General features: G+C 37.0%; 2 protein-coding genes and 1 long non-coding RNA gene across 5 annotated transcripts; 1 reads left to right on the forward strand and 2 right to left on the reverse strand.

Annotated features, from left to right (window-relative positions):
* On the forward strand, positions 1–8230 carry LOC111343740 (ras-related protein Rab-22A). The gene is made up of 7 exons (XM_022950922.2): positions 1–141; positions 269–348; positions 2246–2327; positions 2942–3013; positions 5082–5192; positions 5720–5825; positions 6261–8230. Exons 1-7 carry the CDS (start codon positions 79–81, stop codon positions 6368–6370), a joined length of 624 nt encoding a protein of 207 aa, XP_022806657.1. The 5' UTR covers positions 1–78; the 3' UTR covers positions 6371–8230.
* LOC148734291 (uncharacterized) lies at positions 6599–9277 on the reverse strand. Its single transcript, XR_015999102.1, has 2 exons — positions 9143–9277; positions 6599–9049 (listed from the first exon to the last, which is right to left on the reverse strand). It is a non-coding gene; the product is annotated as an uncharacterized LOC148734291 (long non-coding RNA).
* A 676-nt stretch (positions 9278–9953) lies between these two features.
* Positions 9954–22009, reverse strand: LOC111343742 (uncharacterized). 3 transcript variants are annotated; one of them, XM_022950924.2, is made up of 5 exons: positions 21584–22009; positions 16455–17092; positions 15843–16096; positions 11734–15555; positions 9954–11351 (listed from the first exon to the last, which is right to left on the reverse strand). In XM_022950924.2, the coding sequence occupies exons 1-4, from the start codon at positions 21743–21745 to the stop codon at positions 11738–11740; spliced, it is 4872 nt and encodes a 1623-aa protein (XP_022806659.1). In that variant the 5' UTR covers positions 21746–22009; the 3' UTR covers positions 9954–11351; positions 11734–11737. The 3 variants fall into 3 exon arrangements, with proteins under 3 accessions (XP_022806659.1, XP_022806662.1, XP_022806660.1); XM_022950927.2 differs by lacking the exon at positions 21584–22009 and adding an exon at positions 17998–18530; XM_022950925.2 differs by lacking the exon at positions 21584–22009 and adding an exon at positions 17953–18530.
* Between the last annotated feature and the right edge of the window lie 1008 nt (positions 22010–23017).

The following is a 23017-nucleotide window of genomic DNA, read 5'->3' on the forward strand; positions in this document are numbered from 1 at the left end:
ATCGAAATGTTAGTAATTTGAAAGGAAAATGAGTAGTTGTTGACAAGGAAGACGTAAAGATATCGACTGTCTCTGATCATGCATCGGTCGTACAGTGGTCCTGGAGGGTCCATCAGAGAAACAAAACTCTGCCTTCTGGGAGTAAGTCAAGTGAAATATTGAAAGAACATTCGACCTTTCGAATCAATGTAATTGTGTTATTATTATACTAGTTACGTAAGGATTGATTTTGTCAGCTGGTTGGTGAATTGAGAATGCTTTTCTTTAGGATGCTGGTGTGGGAAAGTCGTGTTTAGTTCATCGTTTCGTGTCCGACACCTTCAACGCTGCCTCTCCGCCCACCATTGGGTTAGTGAAGTGTTTGGAGCACTTTCATTGTTTATAACATTTTGTAATCATTTCGTACCAGGTGTTAGTATAATTTCAGAGCTGAGTAAAGAGTTGCCAGCAATCTGATTGGTCGAGCGGTACCTTATATGACGCTATATAAACCGCTCCACGCAGTTTATATAAAATGTTAAAATAAAATGTTAATAAAAAAATTGATGTTACTAAAATGTTACGATTTTAGAAATTTCTCTGTTGTTCAGCTCTGAAATTATACTAAAACAATTATTCGCCTCAGGTTCGGTGAATAATTTCGAATAACTGTTAAATATAGGTTACGCATTATTTTCGTGTAAATTATCCTCAGAGTATTAAACAAACAAACAAACTTAAGATTTTTTTATGTTTGTATAGGCATCCATGTCTAAGTAACACCTACATATGTATCAAATATTAGTTGTTCCTTGAGCGGGTTTTTATTCAACAAATTTAATAGTTTAGATTTTTATGTAAGTTCTTGATTTATAGGCGTGAAATCCCATTGTGAATAGATAAAGATACTCCTGTGATTTAATTTCTCTTATCGTGAATTCTGTATTAACCTCGAATTTATATTGAATTGTTAATAACGTGTGGTGTCTTTTAAATGTCACCTTAATATTTGCTTTAACCGGTCTTCAGTCAATGGCCAGTAAATTTGATATGTAATAATTTTTTTGTCTAAAATGCTCAGCTGGCCATCATAAATAGAAAGATGAATGAGTAAATGTGTCTTGAATCATTTGATAAAATACATATCAAAAGTTACAATATGAACTTAATTAAAATATTTAAAAAGGGAACAAGTGGGCATCATTTACAAAGGTGCTGGTGCTAGAGATATGATGAGTACCACAGCAGCATAACTCAATCAGTAGAGCTAATACCAGCTTTTCTACAAAGTTATGCAAACAGTATAAGCCTTTATATGCTCCTATCAGTATTCATATTCTCCATACTGTTTTCTTTACATTTCTTAAGGTGGTTACACACTCCTACCATAGCAGTAAATTCATTAACATTGGCAGTAACAGTAATACCTATATTAAGTATAACTTCTTTACCAGAACTGTAAAAGAATGGAACACACTTACCTTCTTTTTTATTAGACGAGCCATCTGTGGATGATTTTAAATGTATACTATAATGAATTATCTTAGTTCCCTTCACTGATTTTGTATATTTATTATCATTGTCATTATTATTATTATTATTCATGCATTTACTTATTTCTCCTTGTAGTTTATGTTAGAGCACTGCTTTTTCCTTGTAGTTTTTAGTTTTTCACATGCAAATTCGCAGTGATGGGAAACCTTTGTGAATTATAGTATATAAATAAATAAATATTGCTGAAAAGGAGAATTTGTTTTTTAACAATCAAGAGTTTGTTTTTGTTGGTGTTTTTTTTTTTCTGTATTTTTTGTGACCTTAATGTTTGATTGACTGGTGATACTGTGAGAAAGCTGGTTTCCCATACCACAAAAATTTTCTTCAACAAAATCTTGCTGGATGTACTGTTGGTAATACTTTCCAAAACAGACTAAAGTTTCACTAAATAATTTATCACCATTAGGGAATGAGAGTGAAATATAAGAATTCATGGTGGCTTCCCCATGCCAAACTTCATATTGAACAGGTTCCTGTTTTAGGAGCTCAAATGTTAACCCACCTGCTAAATGCATTCACAACTCTACTATAATGGTAGTTACTGAGAAACCTGGTTATAAAATTGTCAGCATGTAACTCTTGTAAGGTTTCTACTTTGCAGACAATACTTTTAAATGAAAGATAATTTTGCACAATGAGTTATTTGTCAGTGTTCATTTTCTATCCTTCCCTCCTCATTTTCTTAAATCTATGCATTCTCTATGTTTGATAGGGCAGCCTTTATGACCAAAATGATGCTTGTGGGGGAACAAGCATTCAAGTTCAATATTTGGGACACTGCAGGCCAGGAAAGGGTAGGGGAGAAAAAATAGATCGTTAGCTAGAGTTTAAATTATCAATGAATATTAAAAATTCACATATAAGAAACTGTTAATCACTATTTACAAATCATACAGCTCTGTTTATACCTATTTTGTTTTAATACATTTTGATTTTTGTGTGAGTGTTTTGTATGTGTAATTTTATCATTGTTGTAAGCTTGATTTTCCTTCTATTGAAACTCATTTTTTCACAGTTATTGATGTAATATCGCCATTATTATGCTGACAAAATAATGATAAAGGTGGTAAAATTTGCATCAAGAGTAACAGAAAGCCCTGACTCTTCTTGCCCAGACATGTCTGTAAACAACTGTGTTTTACTGTGAACTTTGGCATATCAAGTGATTATGACAAATACTTTCTTTCAAAGTCACTGTTGGTTATATTTTTAGTCAGCAAACTCAGAGATCAAAAACCTTTGAGGGGCCATCCATCTAGAACTAAAAAATTTACCCATCAGTTATTATTATAATTTTGTTTCTCAGAATCTTTAAACTGCAACCAGAGTTAAAAGAAGCATTTACTCACTCATATTGTTTCTGTTATTATGATTATTTTCACTCTGATATGTTTGTCATATCATTTAGTTCAAAAGTTTGGCTCCACTGTATTACAGAGATGCTGCTGCTGCCATTTTGGTTTATGATATAACCAGGGATGTAAGGATATTATTTTGTTTGTCAGAATGTACTTAACTGGTAAAAATTTGTCATTCCCTAGTACTTTGTAAGGATTAGAACTGATGTCTAAAGTATGCAAGATTGTAGCAGAATGTAAATGATCCAATGTTATTTACCAGTAGTAATTTAAAATTGACACTTGAAACTGAAATGAGAGATGGAAGAAGGAAAATGAAAGATGCAACATAGAAATGTGTGAGATAAAAATATTATTTGGATATATCAACAAAGTTGAAATGGTAAATTGGCCACCGTAATGATTACAAAAGCTGACGTTTCGAGCGTTAGCCCTTCGTCGGAGCGATAAAAATATTAGATGACCTGCAAGCAAGCACCTTGGCACGAGTGTTTCTGTGCTTGCTAGGAGGTTTAAGGGCTTGAGCAAAGCCAGTAGGCAAGAGTATTGCGAAGGTTCTGATACTTAATTACCAGACACCTAACCAACCTCTTCAAGGCTCATAATTTGGATATATCAACAAAGTTGAAATGGTAAATTGGCCACCGTAACGATTACAAAAGCTGACGTTTCGAGTGTTAGCCCTTCGTCGGAGCGAATAGAGGAATTGTGGGTTGTGTGTGCATTTAAAGGCAGAAAATGGAGCTACGTTATTGGTAGGAACATGGCAAGGAGAAAAACACAAATAAATTAGTGGAATGAAAAGCGTTCGTTGATCCCTGTGGGATTTAGACTGCCGGTTTGAAAGATGAGCTTTTGTTCAAGAGTTTTACGGCTTTCCGTGCTACCTAAGTGTAAGGAAAGACCGCAGATTGCCATATGTTGCTTAGAATGACTAGGTAATTAAAATTAAAATGTCTGGCAACTGGTTTCGATGTGTCCTTGTCATTCCTTTCCACGTCTCGAAGGTGTTCTCGGAATTGGTCACCTAGTCTTCTGCCTGTTTCGCTGATGTATATCTTTTTGCAATAGGTGCAATTTATGCAATAGATTACATTGGTGGAGGTGTACGTGAAGCGATCAGTGATCTTAATGGATCATTTGGGTCCCGATATTTTATCAGTGTTGTAAATGAAAGGACACGATTTGCATTGTGCGCGAGCGCATTTAAAAGTGCCTGGTTGGTCATTAGTCTGAAAAGAACTTCTGACCAAAAAATTGCCTAGTATGTTTTTGTTGCATTTGAATGAATTGAGCGGAGGCTGTGAAAAGATAGTGCTTGTCTCTGGATCGTTTTGAAGTAATTTAAAGTTTTTAAGAATGATGGATTTAACTGAGTGGTTGTGAGGGTGAAACGTGAGAGTGAATGGAATGTGGTTGGAATCTTCCTTATGTGACGTTTGTAGTGCTGAATGTCGATCAATGAGTTGGGCGTGGTGGTAACCCGCTTGAACGACAGAAACAGAGTAACCACGTTTATTGAAAAACTGGCACATTGACTCTGATTTGTAGTGGAAATCAGAGTCATCACTACATAAATGACGACATTTCTAAGACTTCATGTATTCATTCCACTAATTTATTCGTGTTTTTCTCGTGTCCATGTTCCCACCAATAACGTAGCTCCATTTTCTGCCTTTAAAAGCACACACAACCCACAATTCCTCTATTCGCTCTGACGAGGGGCTAACGCTCAAAACGTCAGCTTTTGTAATCGTTATGGTAGCCAATTTATCATTTCAACTTTGTTGATATATCCAAATTATTTCATTACCCCTGCCGACGCAGCCCCAAACAGTTTCTTTAGAAGCTATCAGCCTTTCTTCAAGGCTCTCTTTGCTCAAAGCCGTAAACTTACTTAAGGGCAAAGAAACTCTTATGCTCACAGGCTAGATCTGAGATGCCTTTCAATATTCACATGATCTTCCTCTTGGAAATTGTGGAGGGCATGAGATAAAGCAGACAACTGTAAGAATTATAATACCTATCTTGCATACTTTGTTTACCAGTAAGTCCTAAATATTTTACATTTTTTACATTATATCTCCCATTTTCTATCTTATTGTAACAGTGTTCCCCCTCCTTTGTAGCCCAATTCTATTGTAGACTTTGTTAAACAGAGAGTGTGAAAAAATTTTTGTTGTATTTCAGAGTTCATTTCATGCATTAAAAAGCTGGATCAAGGAGTTGAAAAGATATGGACCCCCTGATATTCTTATAGCCATTGCAGGAAATAAGTGTGATAAGGCTGATCAAAGAGAGGTCAGATATTAATTAATGTAAAGTCAAGAGGTACTCTGATCAGCAATGCCTTTTTTTATCACGATGATGACCATTATCAGCTCCTCTGCCTTATGCACAATTCCTGGGCTGTCTAGTCTATTTGCTTCACTATAGCTGGAATGTCAGTAATTTGAATCTGGGGAAAGGATAGAATTACTCTGATATGGCCAAGTAATTCTGGTTTGGGGCCTTTAGTTAAAAAATTTTATGTCAGAAAAAAAGAAGTAATAAATAAATGTAACTGCAGCCTCTGCCTTTGGAACTGCTTGCCCTTTCAATCCCAACATCTCATTTATTTTAATTTTAATTAGTAATTCTTCTCCCTGTCAGCCATACAATTAGTTCTCATGGATGCAGCTTGCTTAAAATAAGTCAAACTTGGGAAATTTACCAGTGGGCCTCAATTTGCTGTCTGGTATTGAGTTTCCTTATCCAGTTAATGGCATATCAAACTCTGTTTGCGAAGATGATGACATGTTAACACTTAACCTTACCCCTCCATTCAGGTCAATGAGGAAGAAGCAGAAGAATTTGCTAATAGTGAAGAGGCAATATTTGTGGAAACAAGTGCTAGAACAAACAAGAATGTACATTGGCTCTTTGAAGAGCTTTGTAAGTTGGTGGATTTTTCTTGCTCCTCTTTCAATTCCTGGTTCTGGAGCTGTTATTGGGACATTTCTGGGTATTAATCTCAAAGAGGGATGCATTGAGATTTTCAGGTTTTGCTTTTCTCATTGAATCACCTTTTTTTCCTCCTTGCTTAGCCAGTTTTCAGTTATAAGATTGAAAAAAGCAGCTGTGTTTATTAGTTTGTGTAGTTCAGGCCTTATCATTTCACTTTGGTTTGCTATTGACTCCTCCGAATAGAAACAGGTTGCTGTAAATATTTATTAGGGAATCTCCAACTAAATTTTGGTGTCTTGTGCTAGTTTTTATTCAGATGTGGAGGGTAGTCTACACACTCCTACCTTGTCTTAGTCTCTTTCCATTACATTTATTGAAGACGGATGAAAACCCTACTCTTGAATATAATTGTCTTTTGTTTAGCTCGAAAACTACCTCAAGAACAAGCTGATCCTCCATCAGGAAGAAGCACTCTTGTGCGACCTAAGCAAGCTGATGAAGTATCAAACAAGACTTGTTGCTCTCAAAAATAACAGCCAAGGAAGCCAACTTAGTTGCAATTCTTGCACACAAGATGCTGATCTCCAATCAAATTTCTTAGAGAGGGCTTGGAAAAACAGTTGTTGCTCTTTGGGAACACAGAGCCAATGTGTAAGACTACTTTGGAGGCAACCCAGAGAGAAGTTGGATCAAGGAGACAGCAGACATATGAGACTTATCTTAGAACATGAAATTAATTAATAGATAATGAATAGGCAAGACAACATAATTAACAATTTTTATTGTTGTGATCAAAATTAGATTAAGTTTCAAGTTTGGTTTTTATGGTAGAAAAGTTCCTTGGTCAGCATGAAAAGATTGCTTATAATTTCAGAAAATTGTGAGCATTTCAGCTTACATTCTCACAATGATGTTTGGGAACCAGTGAAATCCTCGATGATCTAAAAGGTTTCAGACCCATGAAAACCAAACTTGACAGGATGTTTTGTGCTTGGTAACAGCCAGTCAACATATAAATAAGGGCTGTAGGAAGCAATAGGCTGTGGGTATTGTTATTGACACAATATAAATATTTTCATATTCAACATACTTAATTTTTCATGCTATGCAAGGTCACCATACAGATGTTTATCTGATAGAAATCCATAGTTTCAGAGTATCTGCCACATGAATTTTCCTCAGTCTGTACAAACCTTAGCACAAGTGTGAACCCTTTTACTCTTAAGGTTACCGTGCACCTTCACAGGTGTCTTGCATGCAAGCGATGTAGGGCGTCTGGTTCAAACTGTAGATATCCATACCCCTATATCAAATTAAAGCTTATAGGACTGGCTATCAGACTATACCAAAAATTTTCAAAAAAAATTAATTGTTGAATTTTTCACGACTTCTAAATGCAAGTGCCCAAATCACCTTTTGAAAGTTACATGTTAAAGCAAATTTTGTTTTTAGCTTATTTAATGTGTTCCTCTGTTTCCGGGGCCAAAGCAGTAGAAAAAAAATGTGTCTGCAATTTGCCTTATTCAATTTCAGTGAAAAGTTACAGAACATTTTTGAAATAGGATGAAAAAAATGTGGAGTGATCGTACAAAAGTCGCTCTTGAAAAAAAGTATTTAGAAATAAAAAATTCAGAGACAGGTTTTTGTTGTTTATATGTAAAACTAGCTTCTGTCAAAATTTGAGAGCAATTGGACAAATTCCCTTTGACTTGTAGCTCTTAAAAGGTGATTCGGGCGCTCACATTTAGAAGTCGTGAAAAATTCGACAATTCATTTTTTTCAAAATGTTTGGTATAGTCTAATAGCCAGTCCTATAAGCTTTAATTTGATATAGGGGTTTAGATATCTACAGTTTAAACCAGATGCACTACATCGCTTGCATGTGAGACACCCCTGAAGGTGCACAGTAACCTTAAGATCTCAATCTCTCTTCTCCTCACTGTCTTTCATACGTTTCTTACAATTTTGGTTCTGAGAATTTGGTATCAAGTCTCACATTATCTAGAAGTTGATGTTTTTCTCTCTTCCCAACACCTTTGTTCAGGACAATGTGCAGACGTTGTAAGGAGAACCTATTGATTGGTCACTCCAAGGGGTGAAAGGGTGAAACCTGTGCTTTGCTACTCTATTTTTAGTGTGATTCATTTAGGGCAAACATCATATAAAATCAGAGGTTCTGTTTCAAGGATGTACATGACATCCCCCTGTTCATCTTTTAAATCAATGGAAGAAAGCAAGGTAGAGTGGCTATCTAAAACTAAATATTGCCTAAATTCTCATCAACATTCTACTTTCAATTGTCTAGAAAATAGAATTTGAGCTTTTTTAAAATAAAATTAAACAAACATCCATGTATTATTCTTGTTAAATAAATAAAAAAAGTCAAGTCTGGATATGTTTCTCCCTTCATAATTGTGATAGAAGTATGTTTTTTGGATCACAGGATGTCACATTCTTGAGAAAAATAGTCTTATCCCATTCTGTAAGACTCAGTGAGAAACAAGGTCACAGCAAGCCGGTTTAGGGAAGAAATCTGGTAAACTCTCTGTTTAACCCCTGAAGCCTCGCACTGAGCCACAGTTTCATTCACACTGAATTAGAGCTATTTTCTAGCACCATTTCAATTGGAGGGGTTTGCCATCGCAAAGGTTTTGCTGCTGAACTAGGCTGTATTATCTAGAGTCCAAAACTAATTTTTTTTAGTTCAAAGTATTTAAGTAAGCCCTGATTCACCATAAGGACAGAAAGAGAAGGCTCTAGTTGAAGATTGTTGTATTCTCTTAGTTTCCTTTTTAGTAAATAATATTCCTTTACTGTCAATAACATTGGTATCTTGTTATAAAATTGGCTACCTGTCGGCAAAGTAATAATATGGACATCACGATCTGCATCGCAATCTGACCCATAAGAGCAAAAAAAGGCAAACAACCTAACATGTCATCACATATCGGCTCTCAGCTTGCATAGCGAGTGTAAAAGGAGATCACAATTGGACTGAGGTTGGTTACTGCATGGATAAACAACAAAAACTAACCTACTTATATGAAATCCTGAGTTCATTTTCTCAGCATTCCTTTTGTTAAATGTAATCCCTACATATATGTTCACAATAATTATGCCAAAATCTTCCAACAAAAGTAACAAGTTTCTTTCCAAAGTCTGGTAAGTTATCCAGACAAGACTTGGTTCAAGGCTTCAGTGTCATCCACAAACTGGAGAAAGAAAAGGCCGATCATAAAACATCAACTTAAAATACAACACATATATTAAAGGATTATAATTTGGTAGGAGGTAAATACACTCACTGAGTTAATCCCACACCTTGAGATGAATGAAACCCCAAGTCAGTTCTGAGTCCAAGTCAAACTCAAGTGCGTGTTAATCCCAAGTCAGTGTGAGTCTGAGACAAATTCAAGTGTAAGGGAGAACCACTGGAAAACGTTTATCACTGACAAGCACTGAGACATGAACAATGGATATTCCAGTGGATAAACTTCTGAAAAACATAGATGCTTATGGTTAGTTACTGTTAGTTATGGGATTGGTTTTTCTCACAGGCAATTTCACTACTTTTCTTTCTTCTGGTTACCTCCCATTTGATGGAAAGGGAAGTTCCACAGTTACTGGCATGAGCTGCTTAACTCGATTTTCCTTTTTGTTACATTCATTTATGAATAACCCTCTTTGTCCATGTAAGGTATTCCCACACATTTAACAGGATTAAAACTAACTTCTCCAACAAGGTATCAGGCTACAGATTTTTTGTTCATTCAACTCAGGGCTCTGGTTTAACCTAGACTTATGATTGACCTCATCAGCTGAAACAATCTTTCTAGTGCAGTGATGTATTTTCACCATTTTTACTCCCCCCCTCAACCTCCCCCCCCCCCAAAAAAAAAATGCTCAACTAGGAAATATTTTCCACCAACATTACTTAACCTTTGAGAAGGGTAAACAAGTCTTACTTTCACACGATAATGTTTACTAATTAAAAGAAATATCTTTGCTTATCATGGTACAAAAAGCTACCCCACCCTTCAACAAAATTTTCAACTTCCTTGTTAGCTAAGAAAAAGTCAAAAAGTAGAGGGTTACAACCACACAAACACCAAAAGATGAACAATTCCAAACTGTATTAATTTATTTCACAGTTTCTGTATGTAGACAGATACAAAATCTGGTTTTTATCTCTATTCAGCGAAGTATACTAGTAAGTTTTTACTGTAATCATGGTAATGACTTGACAACAAAGAAGACTTAAACATTACTCTCCTCAAGGAGAGGTGAACTGAACTTTTCCTGTTTGTAGTATAGAAATGTCTAATGGTAGGTTCCAGATACTTCTAAGAACAAATGTGGGACAAAAACTACCTTTGGTTAAGGATGGGTGCACAAGTACTAAATATGGGTTGCCAAATATAGGATAGAAACAGATCCAGAATTTCTGTATGATAAGTACAATTCTATGCCAAACCTTTGAATTGTGTTTGGTACAAAGCGAGAGTAAACCAAGAATGCAGAAATTCAGGGTACACTTTTTGCAAAATATCTGCTGTGATCTTGTATATTGAAGACATTTTGTACAGAATATTAAACAAAAAATTAGAAAATGAGGATAACAATCCTTTTTAACAAAAATAGCAAAAGGCCAATTTATGTCTAATTTACCTATAATAAGTTTTTTCACACTCCAAGACATCTGCTATTTTGTCCAAAAAATTAAACCTTTTGCATCACCTTTTTATTCACCAAATACTGGAAGACAAATAAAACTATTATCTAAATACAAAATCAAGTACTAGAAACTTTCTACAGATTGAGGGGTACTAGTCTAAATAAATGTTCTTATAAAGAAAATCAAATTCATTTCTATGATGGACCAACAAATTTGCTGTAGGTCCATCTCTTTTTCACTGAGGGCAAGCAAACAAACAGTATGATGAAAGCTTAGGATAGCATCTCCAAGTATTTACAAATTAAACCTTGATGGTAAGCCTTATGAATAAATAATCCTGGCTGTAGCTTTTATCCTCAAATTTTACTTTTCCTTCCATATAGGAGGCACTTAATAAGTAGATTGACATATATTAAGTTTTCCATTCCAAAAGAATGAAAGGAGATACTGTTTAAAGATCTGTAGTAGAAAATAATGATGATAGCCTCCTTTTCTGAAATGTTTCAAAGTATTTTAGTCTTTGCTAATATATTAAGTAAAAATATAAATAAAAAGGGCCAGATAAACACAATTCTTCTGACATGCATCCAATATCAGTTTCCTTACAAAGGTTATAATAGAAACACCACTTAGCACTACAGTCTACACATCTCTTAATAATTTTCTGAAGAATAATTTTACATTTTTCAGGACTTGCAGACTTTTGTTTCGTTTTTTTTTTTTTTTTTGGGGGGGGGGGGGGAGAAACATGGACAGCAGATATTTTCCAGTTCATGTGCAAAATTACTTTACATCTCTGGCCTTGTGTAGCCTCTTCAGCCTTGTAGCCATCAGTAGTACTAAAGGTTTATAAAAGATAAACAAAAAACAAATTTATGGTGACTGGTTTTGATAAAAATACATTCAATCAGTGCCTGGTTTTAGTGCCATTTAAGCAAAATTAACATTCACACTATGGGAGACCAAAAAGGAGTCAAACTTTATTCAATCGAAAAAATTGGCGCTTCAGAACAAAGCAAGCAAAGATGATCCATAAGTTATAAGAAAATCACTGCTATTTTTCTGTCAGATTGGTCAGTTTTGTGTAAGTAAACTGGGTAATTTGTCTGAAGCTATAAATGTTAGACAATAAGACACCTTGCGAACGAAACTGATTTGGAAACAAATTAATTCTTAATGGCAAGAATAACGGAAAGGACAAATTAAAAAGTGCTTACAAACCCAGTTAAAATCGTCGTGGAATTTTTTGTGCTGCTGATGGATCATCATCTGCAGGTCTTTTTGTAGTTTCCACCTTGGTATCTTTTATGACAGATTGTAGCAACGAAGACTTTAACCGGATATAGAGCTCTATATGTTTCATTCCTTTTATATGCAAGTTTTTAGCGGTAAGTGTATTGAAGTGACACTGGCAAAGTTTACAAAAGAAATTTGCTGTCCCACTTCCATGGACTCGCACAACATATTCTGTGCCAACTGCATCTTTAGGTTGTGAAGACAAAATAGCTTCTTCCATTTCACGGTAACGTTCTGCTTCAGACTGGGAGCTTGCTGCAGCTGGTTGGTCTGGACTCTTCTCTTGTACTTTAACTGATTGAACAGATTGGATAGATGAGGAAGATGCACTACTTTGTTGAAGTACACCTGTTGTGTGTGCTGACTGTCTATTCATCTGAGAAAGGCGTTCACTGACTAGTTTCGTCCCTTTACCATTGTTTGTAAGTTGTTTGCTCTTTTTGAGGATAGACTTAAGTGGTTTGCTTTGTTGAACATTATTCACAGCTGGTGCAGTAGCCATGTCTTCTTTTAATGTTGGAGGCTCTTCATGAGATGCAGATGTAACTGGCTGCCCTTGTTGCTGAGGTTCTGAACCATGTTCAACATGGTAGCCTTCCTCTTGGACAGGAACTTCCTCCACATAATGTTTCTCTGTTGCCCACTGATGATCATATCCCTCACCTGTGCTATAGCCCTCTTCAGGCAAAACCTCAGCCCCCTCAACAGCATACCCTTGTGCACCAGCATCATATTCTTGAGGGTACTCATTGTTCCAGTCAGACTCAGTTCCATGGTAACCTTCCTGGTACTCCTCTTGCCAAAGTCCTTCTGCTTCACCCTGATTCCAGGCTTCCTCAGTTTCGTAAACTGCCCCTTCCTCATAATGCTGCCACACTCCACTTTCTTCTGCATACTGGTAGTCACCTTCAATGTAGGTACCACCCTGCTCTGGATCAAAACCCTGCCCATCTGTTCCACCCTCTGTATACTCTCCCTGATATTCCTGATACACCTCACCTTCGACAGGGTAATAAAGTCCATCCTCCCCTAGGTAATATTCCCCTTCATATTCACCAAAACCTTCCCCTTCTGCACCTTCTTGTGAATATTCACCCTCACACCACTCCTGATTCTCTCCTTGATCACCAATTGTATAGTCACCCTCTTGACCATAGGAATAGTACTCTTGCTCATAACCTTCCCCCTCTACTCCTTCTTCATAATAGTAGTTGTTAGGGTCATCACCCAATGCATGCTCTGATGGCCATACCTGGCTGGGATTCTCACCTTCCTGATACATAACAGTATAATCTTGATCCCCAACAGCACTTTCAGTATATCCTTCATAAAATTCACCTTCACTAGGAAGCAACATTTCAGTATAAGGGATATCACTGCTGCTGCTGTGTTGTCCTTCATTAGTTAATGCATAGCCATGCTGTTGCTCAGTTAGCCATTGTGAGCTTTCTATTGGAGGGGTCTTCTTCTCTTGTGCAATATCTGCTCCTTCTGACACAGGAACAGATATTAGATTGCTCCTGATTTTTCCTTTGCCATGCTTTGCTTTTTCTCTTTTAGCATAATGCACTGCAATTGCATTGGTATCAAAACCTTCTAATGATGAAAACTCTACAATCCGTTCATCAGAGTGACCTTTCTGCAATCTGTAAGAAGACTCGTCTTGGCCAGATGTACTACTATAGACGGATTCATCACCTGACTCTTCACTACCTCTGTCATACTTCCTTTTCTTGGCTTTCTTCTTTGCCTTCTTTGCCTTTACTTTCTCTTTCTCTTTTTTCTTCTGTTTTCCAGGCGGGGACTTGGAAGACCTGTTCCCTCTATCCAAAAGTTTTTCCTTCCCTTTGTCAAACCTTTTGTCTTTGTTGGTGTCAGGCCTCTTTTTAGTGTGATCAATTGTTATCTTAAGAGTATTAAGCTCCATCTTTGAGCCTAATTTCTCATCAGGAACTTCATCTTCTCTGTTCTTCCCTTCATTCACAATCTTTACCTCGCGAACTGGAGACTCTCTATCCTTCTTTGATGACTCTTTCCACTTGTCACTTTTGAAAATTACCTCTCGTGCATTGTCCGTCTTTTTCTTTCCTTCCCTCTTGACATCTTTCAAATCTTTTCCTTGTTGTTCTTTATTCCCCTTTTCTTCTTTAACGACTGGCACATTCTTCCCAGCACTATGTTTTTCTTTAGTTTTCACATCCTTCTTCTCTTCTTTAATGTCTAAATGTGACCCCTCCCTCATAAGTTTTAAGTGAAATGTACCTTTAGAGTCTTCTTTTCCCTTGTTGAAAATAGATTTAATTGTTTTTTGCCCTAGCCATTTGTCCTCTTCTCTGATGTTAATTTTTGGCTTCCCCTTTACAGTCTTTGTATCAAATTTACATTCAGGACCTTTTGTTTTCTTCTCACCTGCAGACCTGGGCGATTTTTGATCGAGCTGCTTTTCCAAGGTTTTAATGTCATTTTTTAATTTCTCTACTGATTTAACTGTACTCTTTCCTTTCTTCTCATAACTGGTCATCTTATGTTTATGGTGTCTTTTCCTTTCTCTGTCACCTTTCCTTGACAGACTGTCAATACTAACACTGCGCCAACTGGAACATGTACTACAACTGTGACTGCTACAGGTGCTGCAAAAACTGCTGCTTCGGCTTCTACTTCTACTGTTTTTACTTCTTTCACTTCTCCTTTTTTTGTCTCGTTTTGGACTGTTTGGAGACCTGGAAGATTTTCGAGGTTTGCTTCTCACAGGGGAGAGAGAGTTACTTCTTCTGAATATGTTTCTGACTGTAGCACCTACTGGAGGCTGACTGATTCCCCTGCCTCTTCCACGCATAGCAAATCCTCTTCCTCTTAAACTCATAGTGCCTCTTCCTCTAATACCATTAGTACTTCCCCTACCCTTAGCACCCCTTCCTCTGCCTCGTGGACTGATTGCAGTACCTCTTCCTCCCCTCTTGGTTTGCAAATTTCCTCTACCACGGCGTTTAAACCCTCCTCTACCACGGTTCCTGTTTGTGGGCATGCCACTCTGTTCTACACTCTGCTGCAGAGTGCGTTTTGAAGCCTCTGTTCTTGTGGACTGGTTTATACTACTATCTGAACTTAACCAATTCTGGTTTGTAAATTTACCCTTAGAGGGAGGTCTGACCTCTTTTTTAGAGCTTTTTATGCCACTCCCAAGGTCTTTGGTAAAATCACCTCTCTCAGAACTTCTGCTGCGTGACCTTGATATTTCCTTTGTGTTCCTTGGATAGTAACCACTTTTACGTGGAAATAAAGATGGCTCATTCAGTCCTTTGCCTTTGCCAACCTCCACATTCTTAAGATTTTTACCCACTGGTTTTTGTAACTGCCTTGGCAAAAATCCAGATGGAAACATGGGTTTTTGCCTTGGATTCTGCATGGATGAGGTGGAACCTTTCAAATTACTTTGACTGAAAACTGTGTGTGGTGTTGAAGCACTACTTTTAAAAGGCTGCGCAACCGATTTTGAATTGCCTTTTTGTCTACTACTGTTAGTCTTGTGGTCTTTGAAATCAAAAGTGTCCTCTTCACCAGCTTTAGATTTTGAGAGGTTGCTGCTGTTGGAATACTTTCCTAAGTAGTCTCTGTTGATCTGCTTGATTTCTCCGCTGTCCATAGTCCTACCATACAATGCTGATCCATGGTCAGGTACAGCATCCAAGGATTTTTCCCACCTTTCAGCTCCCTTTGAAACATCCTCAAAGTTTTGATTTTCCCAACCTAATAACATGAAATGGACTGATTAAGGATGCTGTATTTGATTTTAAGCCATTTTCAATGAACCAAAGTAAACAGACTGTTTTGATGCAACAAAGAGGCACTACTTGTTGCAAAGTAGCATGTAAACAACACAAGGCAGTAAATTATGGACACGGTCATGCATCAATGGAAATTCACCAGTTGTACATTTATTGCTGACTTCCATCATCTATTCAACATATAATGTCACCAAGCACTTAATATGAAAATAGTTTTACGATGTTCAATGGGATCATCATCACATGTACCTCTCTCCTTGTCTTGGCCCTCTGATTGTAATCCAAAGAATGGTCTTCCCAGCTCAAAGCCAGTTTTATACTTTTGAGTTACCTTTTGAGCAAGCTCTGATACTGGGAAGTCTCTCAAAGCATCAGTGCTCAGACTTGATAACTCAAGTGCAGATGACTCTTTGAAGGCATCCAACCATGCCTCTGCATTTCCATCATTCAGACTTCCATGTTTGGCCCTGCCATATCTTGATTTCATGTGGTCTCTGTCATCACTAAGGCCCAAAAACAAAAAACAAAATCAAATTCACAATGAGGTAAAGGAAAAACAAGGTATGAGAGACAGTTTAGGGAGGGAAATTTTAACAGCTTTTAAGATAAACAAAAAGTAAGGTAAGGTACAGTAAGCTACACCAGCCACTTGAGAAAGGGGGAATATAAAACAGGAAGATACTTTTCATCTTGCAGTGCTAAAACTCAAGATTTTCATTAAAAAATTCCAAATTTTAGTCATTGGATTTGGCAAGTGAGTGGTTTTTAAACCACAATCTTGTTAAATAGCTAATCGGATCTGTTCCAAACCTTTGCCCATTATTATATCTTCCTTGTCTAGCCCTTCTAGTACACTGTTACCTGGTTCTTAAATAGTCCCTGGCTTCTCTATTGTCACTTCTTTTGATACCATCATTATAGGGACCTCTTTTTTCTTGGTCATCATCTTTGTACTCTCCTGAGAAACCTGAATGAAAAACATCCTCAGTTTTGTCCTCCCATTTACTCTTTTGGAACTGTTTCAACACACTTCTTAAGTCAACATCATCATCCATGCGTTGACTGCTTGGATTAAAGTCTGTACTACGACTGTGTTTTGTAGGTGTGTCTTCTCGACTTCTCCTATTTGAAGACAACTTCTCATCAACGGGGCTGTAGCTTCTCCTTCGTGAATCATTTTTGTCTGTTCTTCTGTGTTGCCGGTCTTTACTGTTGCTGGAATCCGTTCGTTTAGAGTCTGAATTACTACATAAACTGTAGGAATCTTCTGAAAATTCATCAATAATTGGTCCTCTACTTCGATCTCTTGAAAAGCCACTGGCATTTACTCTCCCAAATGTCCCAAACTTGTCTTGGGCATGCTTAGACAGAACATCTCTTGAGATTTCCTCCTGTAAGTTGCTCAGCAAAGAATTCTTTTTTCTGCCATAGAGGCTCCCTGTCCCTGTCTCCTTCAACTTCTCTAACATCTCCAAAGTACTGAAGTTAGCTTCACTTCCCTGCAAAAAATTAATAAATAAATTTCAAAAGGCTTTTAGATTTCAATTTTTATACTGAACTTAATAGTATACATGTGTGAGGAATCTAGGTGGCATAAAGCATTCATTGCACATGTAGTTACACCTCATCACTTTTTTTCTTTTATCAAATTCACAAGATCTGGCTGCACGCCTCAAGTCAAAATTGAAATTCCTTTGGAAATCTCCCTTAAGCCATTGTTCCATTCACTATCAAATTGGGAGTTTATTGCAGGTATTTAACTAAATATTGGGTGTTTATTGCAGGTATTTAACTAAATAAGCCAAATATGACCTTACTTTGCAAGGCCATATCCGCACCAAACATACTTTAACACGCACAAAAATTTGTCAATGAAACCAAGATAAATGTATGTAACTTTAGGGCACTGAACTTCTAACTTCTAAATGAATTTAAGATATATTTATGTTTTGTGATGAATTCATTTCACCTCAGGCTAGTGGGAGCTGGATTAAGTTTTTCATGTAAAATTAGAGGGCCTCCTTTTAAGGTACATAAGGCACTACAATACATGTTGCCAAAATGCGCCCATGCATAAGAAGCACTCTATGATTTCCATTTGAGGGAAAGGCACAAGAAATCAATCTCCTTGAAAGGGACCTTGACTGTTTACTTGAAAGGTAATCTATTTTATGCTTGGACCAGTAAACATCCCCCTTGCCTTATTGCTGTATTTTTGACATAGTTACAATTGAGTATCATTTTTGTTCCTGATCTTTCCCATTACTTTAATAGAGCATGAATTAACCACATCCAACAAGTTAACATGATCATAGAGGAAAGGAGGGAATGCAGCAAAGCATTTGAACACTTTATCTACCTTGCAGTTGGTCTAAACAAAATATGCCCAGAGTGCATGATATACCTCTTGATATTAGATGCTAAAGTTAAAGATAATATACTGCCAATTGCCTGATTAGGCTGCAACTCGAGAAGTACTCTGGAAACTTTTGGGCAAACTCAGTAAGAGAGAAACACATTTTGACCAAAAAAACCCAAAAGGTCCTTTGGTGTGGCCTTTGATTTACAGCAGACATAGCATCCATTAAATCTGGCCATTTGCTAGAGAACCTAAAACATACAACATACAGTTTCAGTTAGTGCCAAGAAAAGAAGGACACTCACAAATTAATAACAGGAAAGGTTGCCAGCAGGAAGGTTGCTTGTCAAACCTCCTGTACACAAGCTATTAGAAATATGCTGTAATGTTGGAAGAGGCTTCCATGCTAAGATCATTATAAAACTATTGAGCAAGCGTCACATAAAATGACCATTTAACCCCTAAAAGAGTGCACTACATTTTTAACCTGGAGAGCTCATAGTGCAAGCAAAGGATAAATCCCTTATAACTGGAAAACAGGATTTTAAGTAAGTCTAAAATAACAATTAAACATTACCTCCTAAAGAAGTTTAACAGATGACAGCTGATGAAATCATTGCTACACATGTAGTTGGAGTCCTGGAACTGGCTCTCTTGTATACCTGGCAATCACAATTTGTTTCTTGAACTTCATGAATGTCAATATATAAAGCTCTGTAACCACATCTTCTTTCATGCTATGCCTGGAGAACAATTCTGAAAGAACTCATTTTCATTGTTTTGAAACTTTAAATGTCGAACCTTCTGCACAATATCAAAATTTAGGCCATGATGCATCCTGCATAGAATGTTTTTTCTTTTCATTGACATTTCAGCCATCAGAACAATACTAAGATATCATTTATACTACATAAGGGTATTCTTCAAATTTAAGTCACAGTGGGGTTGCTTATTTGTTGGAAGACACAAAGTCATGTTAATTTTTTCCCCAAGTAAGAGGTTCATTGGTCTGATACCTGAAAATGACAGAATTTTCTTGGAATTTTTTTTCCCCAAAAAGTACTTTGTGCTATCTTTCATTTCTAACCAAATGATTTGAAATGTTACATACCATATTCCTCATTTAAGCACCCACCCTCAAGTAGAGCCCACACTTCAGTAAGCACCCCTCTTTGCATGTGTACCTCCCCACCAAGGCCATAATGTCAAACAAGTGCCCCCCTACTGTCCTTCACTTTCTTAACTCTTTGACGCTAAGGGTGACTAACACCTAATTTCTCCTTACAATATCACCCCTAAATCACACATTAAGGTCAGGAGAATAAAGGACATTATCACCAACTGAAGAAGCTCTGGACTGTTAAACAAATTCTCCTTGTCAACAGTTTAGGAAATGTATAGAGAACAGTATGGAGAATATGTGTACTAATGTTTGGGTGTTAATGGTTTTTTTTAAATAGTAGGGATACAAGGAAAACCAGTTTCTATTGTCACTTTATTTGCAACTTTTAAAGCCTCAACTACACCAGAATCAGGAAAGGAGGTTTCTCTTCTATTAAATCACTTCCAGTTATGTCTATCTCCATAGGCTTAATTTTCCAGTTAGCATCCACACTTTAGCTGAAAATTTAAATAAGAGCCTGGGGGCTTTTCAAGGAAACACTGTATAATAGAACATTCGGTTAATTTTTGTCTAATGTATGAACCCTGTGAAATAACATGTTTGTGAAGTGCAAGTAGAATACATTTTGTTTCAAGATTGATGAGTTTTTTTTCACCCAATGATTTTTAAATTCAAACAGACATCACATTTTCCTTTTTATTGTGACTCCAAAACAAGAAAGGGTAATTTGACTTGATAACTCAACTTGTGTATGTATGTACGTATGTAAGTACATAAAATTATGTAGGTAGGTACTAGGTAGGTATACTCAATTGACCATTCTTCTGATGGAACTTCTCAGGACAAATACAAACAAATTCAAACATTCTGAATTAATATAGTGTTTGAAAACCCCGACTGGCAGGAGGCAGACAAGTTGGCTATATACAAAGTACAGCCAGGGAGTTAAACTTGGGATAACCAAGAGTAAATGCAGCAGAGTAACAGTACATATCAAGGAATTTCTCCCTTTGACCAAATGATACAAAATATTGAGAAGGATCAAAGAAACTTGGTGATTTACTTAATTCTAAAAAAAAAAAAAAAAAAAAAAACATGACAAAAGAAAACAAATTCACAATGGCTAATGTAGAAAAGGCTTAGGCTAACAAACTCATCTATCTTCAGTTTTTTCCTAAACTATACAACAGTCTAGTATTCTCCCTTGTTTAATCATGGCAGGTTAAATAATTATCACACCAGTAGAACAAACCTTTTACCAGTTGAATTTTCAAGTATTCCAAGCAATTTCAGACAGTAATAAGAGGTTCTGCAGGCACTAAATGTTAACCAGTTATTGCTTGAAAAGGAGAACACATAAGATTTCTGGGCATCACAGATTAATAGATTTCATTTTCCAACTTCTTTAATCCATCTATATTTGAAATGTGACCATACAATAGTTGGGTTTTGTATGTTATTAAGTAATATGGAAAATTACATGTTGGGATTAAAACTCAACTACACTTGCAGAATAATTTTTTAGGAAAGGAAAGCTGTACACAACTTTCACTAAGGAAGACTCAATCCCGAAACAATTTTGCCTTTTATTGTTACAATCTTGATTGTGTGTTCTTTCAGCTGAGTTCTGTTTCAGTTTCTTTCAATACATAAAAAAAACTCAAGCAATTTTGCTTGGGTAAAGAGACTGCACTACAGATCAATAGTTTCCCCATGATTTCCCCTAAAATCTTCTTGGTTGAACTTAAGAGGGTACTTTCATAAAAAGTAGAGTTGCAGTTATGCCAAAACATCAACTTCTCAGAACTGGCCAGGAAGGGAATGTATCACAATTATTTCAGGAGAATAAACTTGAGATCTGACAGGTTAAAACAGGGTTGAAGGATGTAAAGAGGGTCAAAATAACCTCCCAGACATATATGTTCTCCATGACTTTGGTTTGTAGCCAGTGAACACAAGATTAACTTCAGAAAAAAATTAGACTGGATATTTTTTTGCAGGAGGTGTAAACGTTGAGTCATCATGTCAATATTTTCATAAAGAATTCCATGCAGTTTTCCCAATACATGCGTGAGAATGTTCAAACTTGGGGGTAACTTCACGGAAGAAGTGTTCAGAATACAGTATGGCTGAGCAAATGGTCAAACGAAGGCTACGACATCTGGAGAAACAACTTTATTTGGGACCACTTTACATTTAGTGGCCTTCAGATGTATAAAGTCATTGCAATGGATGTCGGGGTAAAAGTAGGATTATAAAGTTGCAAGACATATAGCAGAGAAGGTTGTGTTCGGGAGGTAGCAGACTTCTTCATTTCAAAACAAATCGTTTCCTTTGATGTCCACGTTATGACCTAGGCAAAGACCCAGGCAAAGGCGCGTACCAATGATCTTTCAATACTTAAAATTCTTTCAAGAAAATTTCAGTGTTACTGTAAATAAAGATCTTTCAGTGATTTATTTCAAAGGTTAAAAGACGATGTTGTACCTAATACGTGTGTTTACTTACCAAATTCTCGTCGTTGTTCGACCAAAATGGAGTTTTACTTTGCATATCGCCATTACCCCGACCTCTCCCATCTTTACTAGAGCTGTCTTGACGAGAATTGGATGAGTCGTGCTCTCTAGGTCTTCGAGTGACGGTGTAGTCAATGGTTTTTTTACGATTCATGAGGTAGCCAGGCTTGGTATCAAACGATTAAACAGCTCAATCTCGGCACATGGCGGACGTAACAGACACGTAGTGCCATTTGGAGCGGTCTTGTAAAACAACAACAATCAGTTGAACACCAATTTTTCCGTATCCCAGTTGAAGACGATCGACGAAACAAAGACACGCTCTTCAAAATTCACCGATATTTACTATCATAAACATCCAAAAGGGTACAAATAGCGATACTTAGAGGTGATTCTCCTCACTTCCTCTGACAATCAAGCTGTTATAATTTACATTACCCGAAGTGCATTGCGAATATGCATTAAAATATGCGCAGGGTCTGGAGCGCAGCCACCCCGATTCTTCCGAGTGTCCAAGATCAAGACTGTCCAACCTTCTTTGTCAGAGTTTCCTAGCATGAGCCTGCAGAATGATTGCGCTTTTTCATTCGAGCGGGGTTAAGTGCGAGGCGAGCACGAAGTACGCGTCACACGCGTGGGGAGGAGTGTGGAAAAAAATCTTCATCCTCTCGCACGTGTAGCCTACCGCGTGGCCATCCCCTCCCTTCCGTCTCTCCGTGGGGGGGGGGCGGGGAAGAAACTACGGCTACACGTAAGCTATCGCGCGTAAGAAAGGTTGAAACTGTGGTGCTGCGTTGGGGATGGGGTCTTGCAAGATAATTCAGTTTTTCACAACAGAGTTGAAAATGTTAATCGGTCACCATAAATAGTTATTAAATCTGACCTTAAAGTGAATAGAAAAATAGTGGGTTGTGAGTGGTTTATATGCCACTGAATGGAGCAATGCTATTGGTGGAAACATAGTCATGTGAAAAACACAAGAATGAATCAGTTGAAAGTAAAGATTTCGTTGATACCGTTGGGAAAGAAAGAAAAATTTTTGTTCTAGAGTTTGATTATGGCATCCATAGTTTTATTTGATCCAATTTGCCTTATAATCCCTCTATACAAGATCTTATGCAACTCCCACTGCCCTGTCAGCCTTGGCTGTATTTGTGTCAGGTTAAGACAAATGATACCGCGGGTCCAAGCCTTCTCCACATGCTGACACTCTGTAATTTTTCAATGGATTTTGTACTGGTCAACTAAAGGACTATTTTCCCTTGTTAGTGTCACTATCTTACTTTCATGATACATGCATCATTCCTCGTTCCCTTCTACATTTACACGGGGCAGATTTGACTCATAGACGTAAAGTGATTCACCCCATACTATATTACAGATATTCATAAACATTTAAACTGCGATTTTATGAAAAACTTGAGTT

Source organism: Stylophora pistillata, chromosome 3, assembly GCF_964205215.1.
Source record: "Stylophora pistillata chromosome 3, jaStyPist1.2, whole genome shotgun sequence".
In the NCBI taxonomy this organism is placed as follows: domain Eukaryota; kingdom Metazoa; phylum Cnidaria; class Anthozoa; order Scleractinia; family Pocilloporidae; genus Stylophora; species Stylophora pistillata.

Bases quoted from the DNA above. Each gene is read 5' to 3' on its own strand.
- LOC111343742 (XM_022950924.2), bottom strand. From the start codon at position 21,745: ATGAATCGTAAAAAAACCATTGACTACACCGTCACTCGAAGACCTAGA. The intron at 16,097-16,454 runs GTAACAGTGTAC...TTTGGGCCTTAG, and splicing joins AGGGACTATTTAAGAACCAG to TGATGACAGAGACCACATGA. The intron at 15,556-15,842 runs GTACATGTGATG...TCATGTTATTAG, and splicing joins GGGCCAAGACAAGGAGAGAG to GTTGGGAAAATCAAAACTTT.
- LOC111343740 (XM_022950922.2), top strand. From the start codon at position 79: ATGCATCGGTCGTACAGTGGTCCTGGAGGGTCCATCAGAGAAACAAAA. The intron at 142-268 runs GTAAGTCAAGTG...GCTTTTCTTTAG, and splicing joins CAAAACTCTGCCTTCTGGGA to GATGCTGGTGTGGGAAAGTC. The intron at 349-2,245 runs GTTAGTGAAGTG...TATGTTTGATAG, and splicing joins GCCTCTCCGCCCACCATTGG to GGCAGCCTTTATGACCAAAA.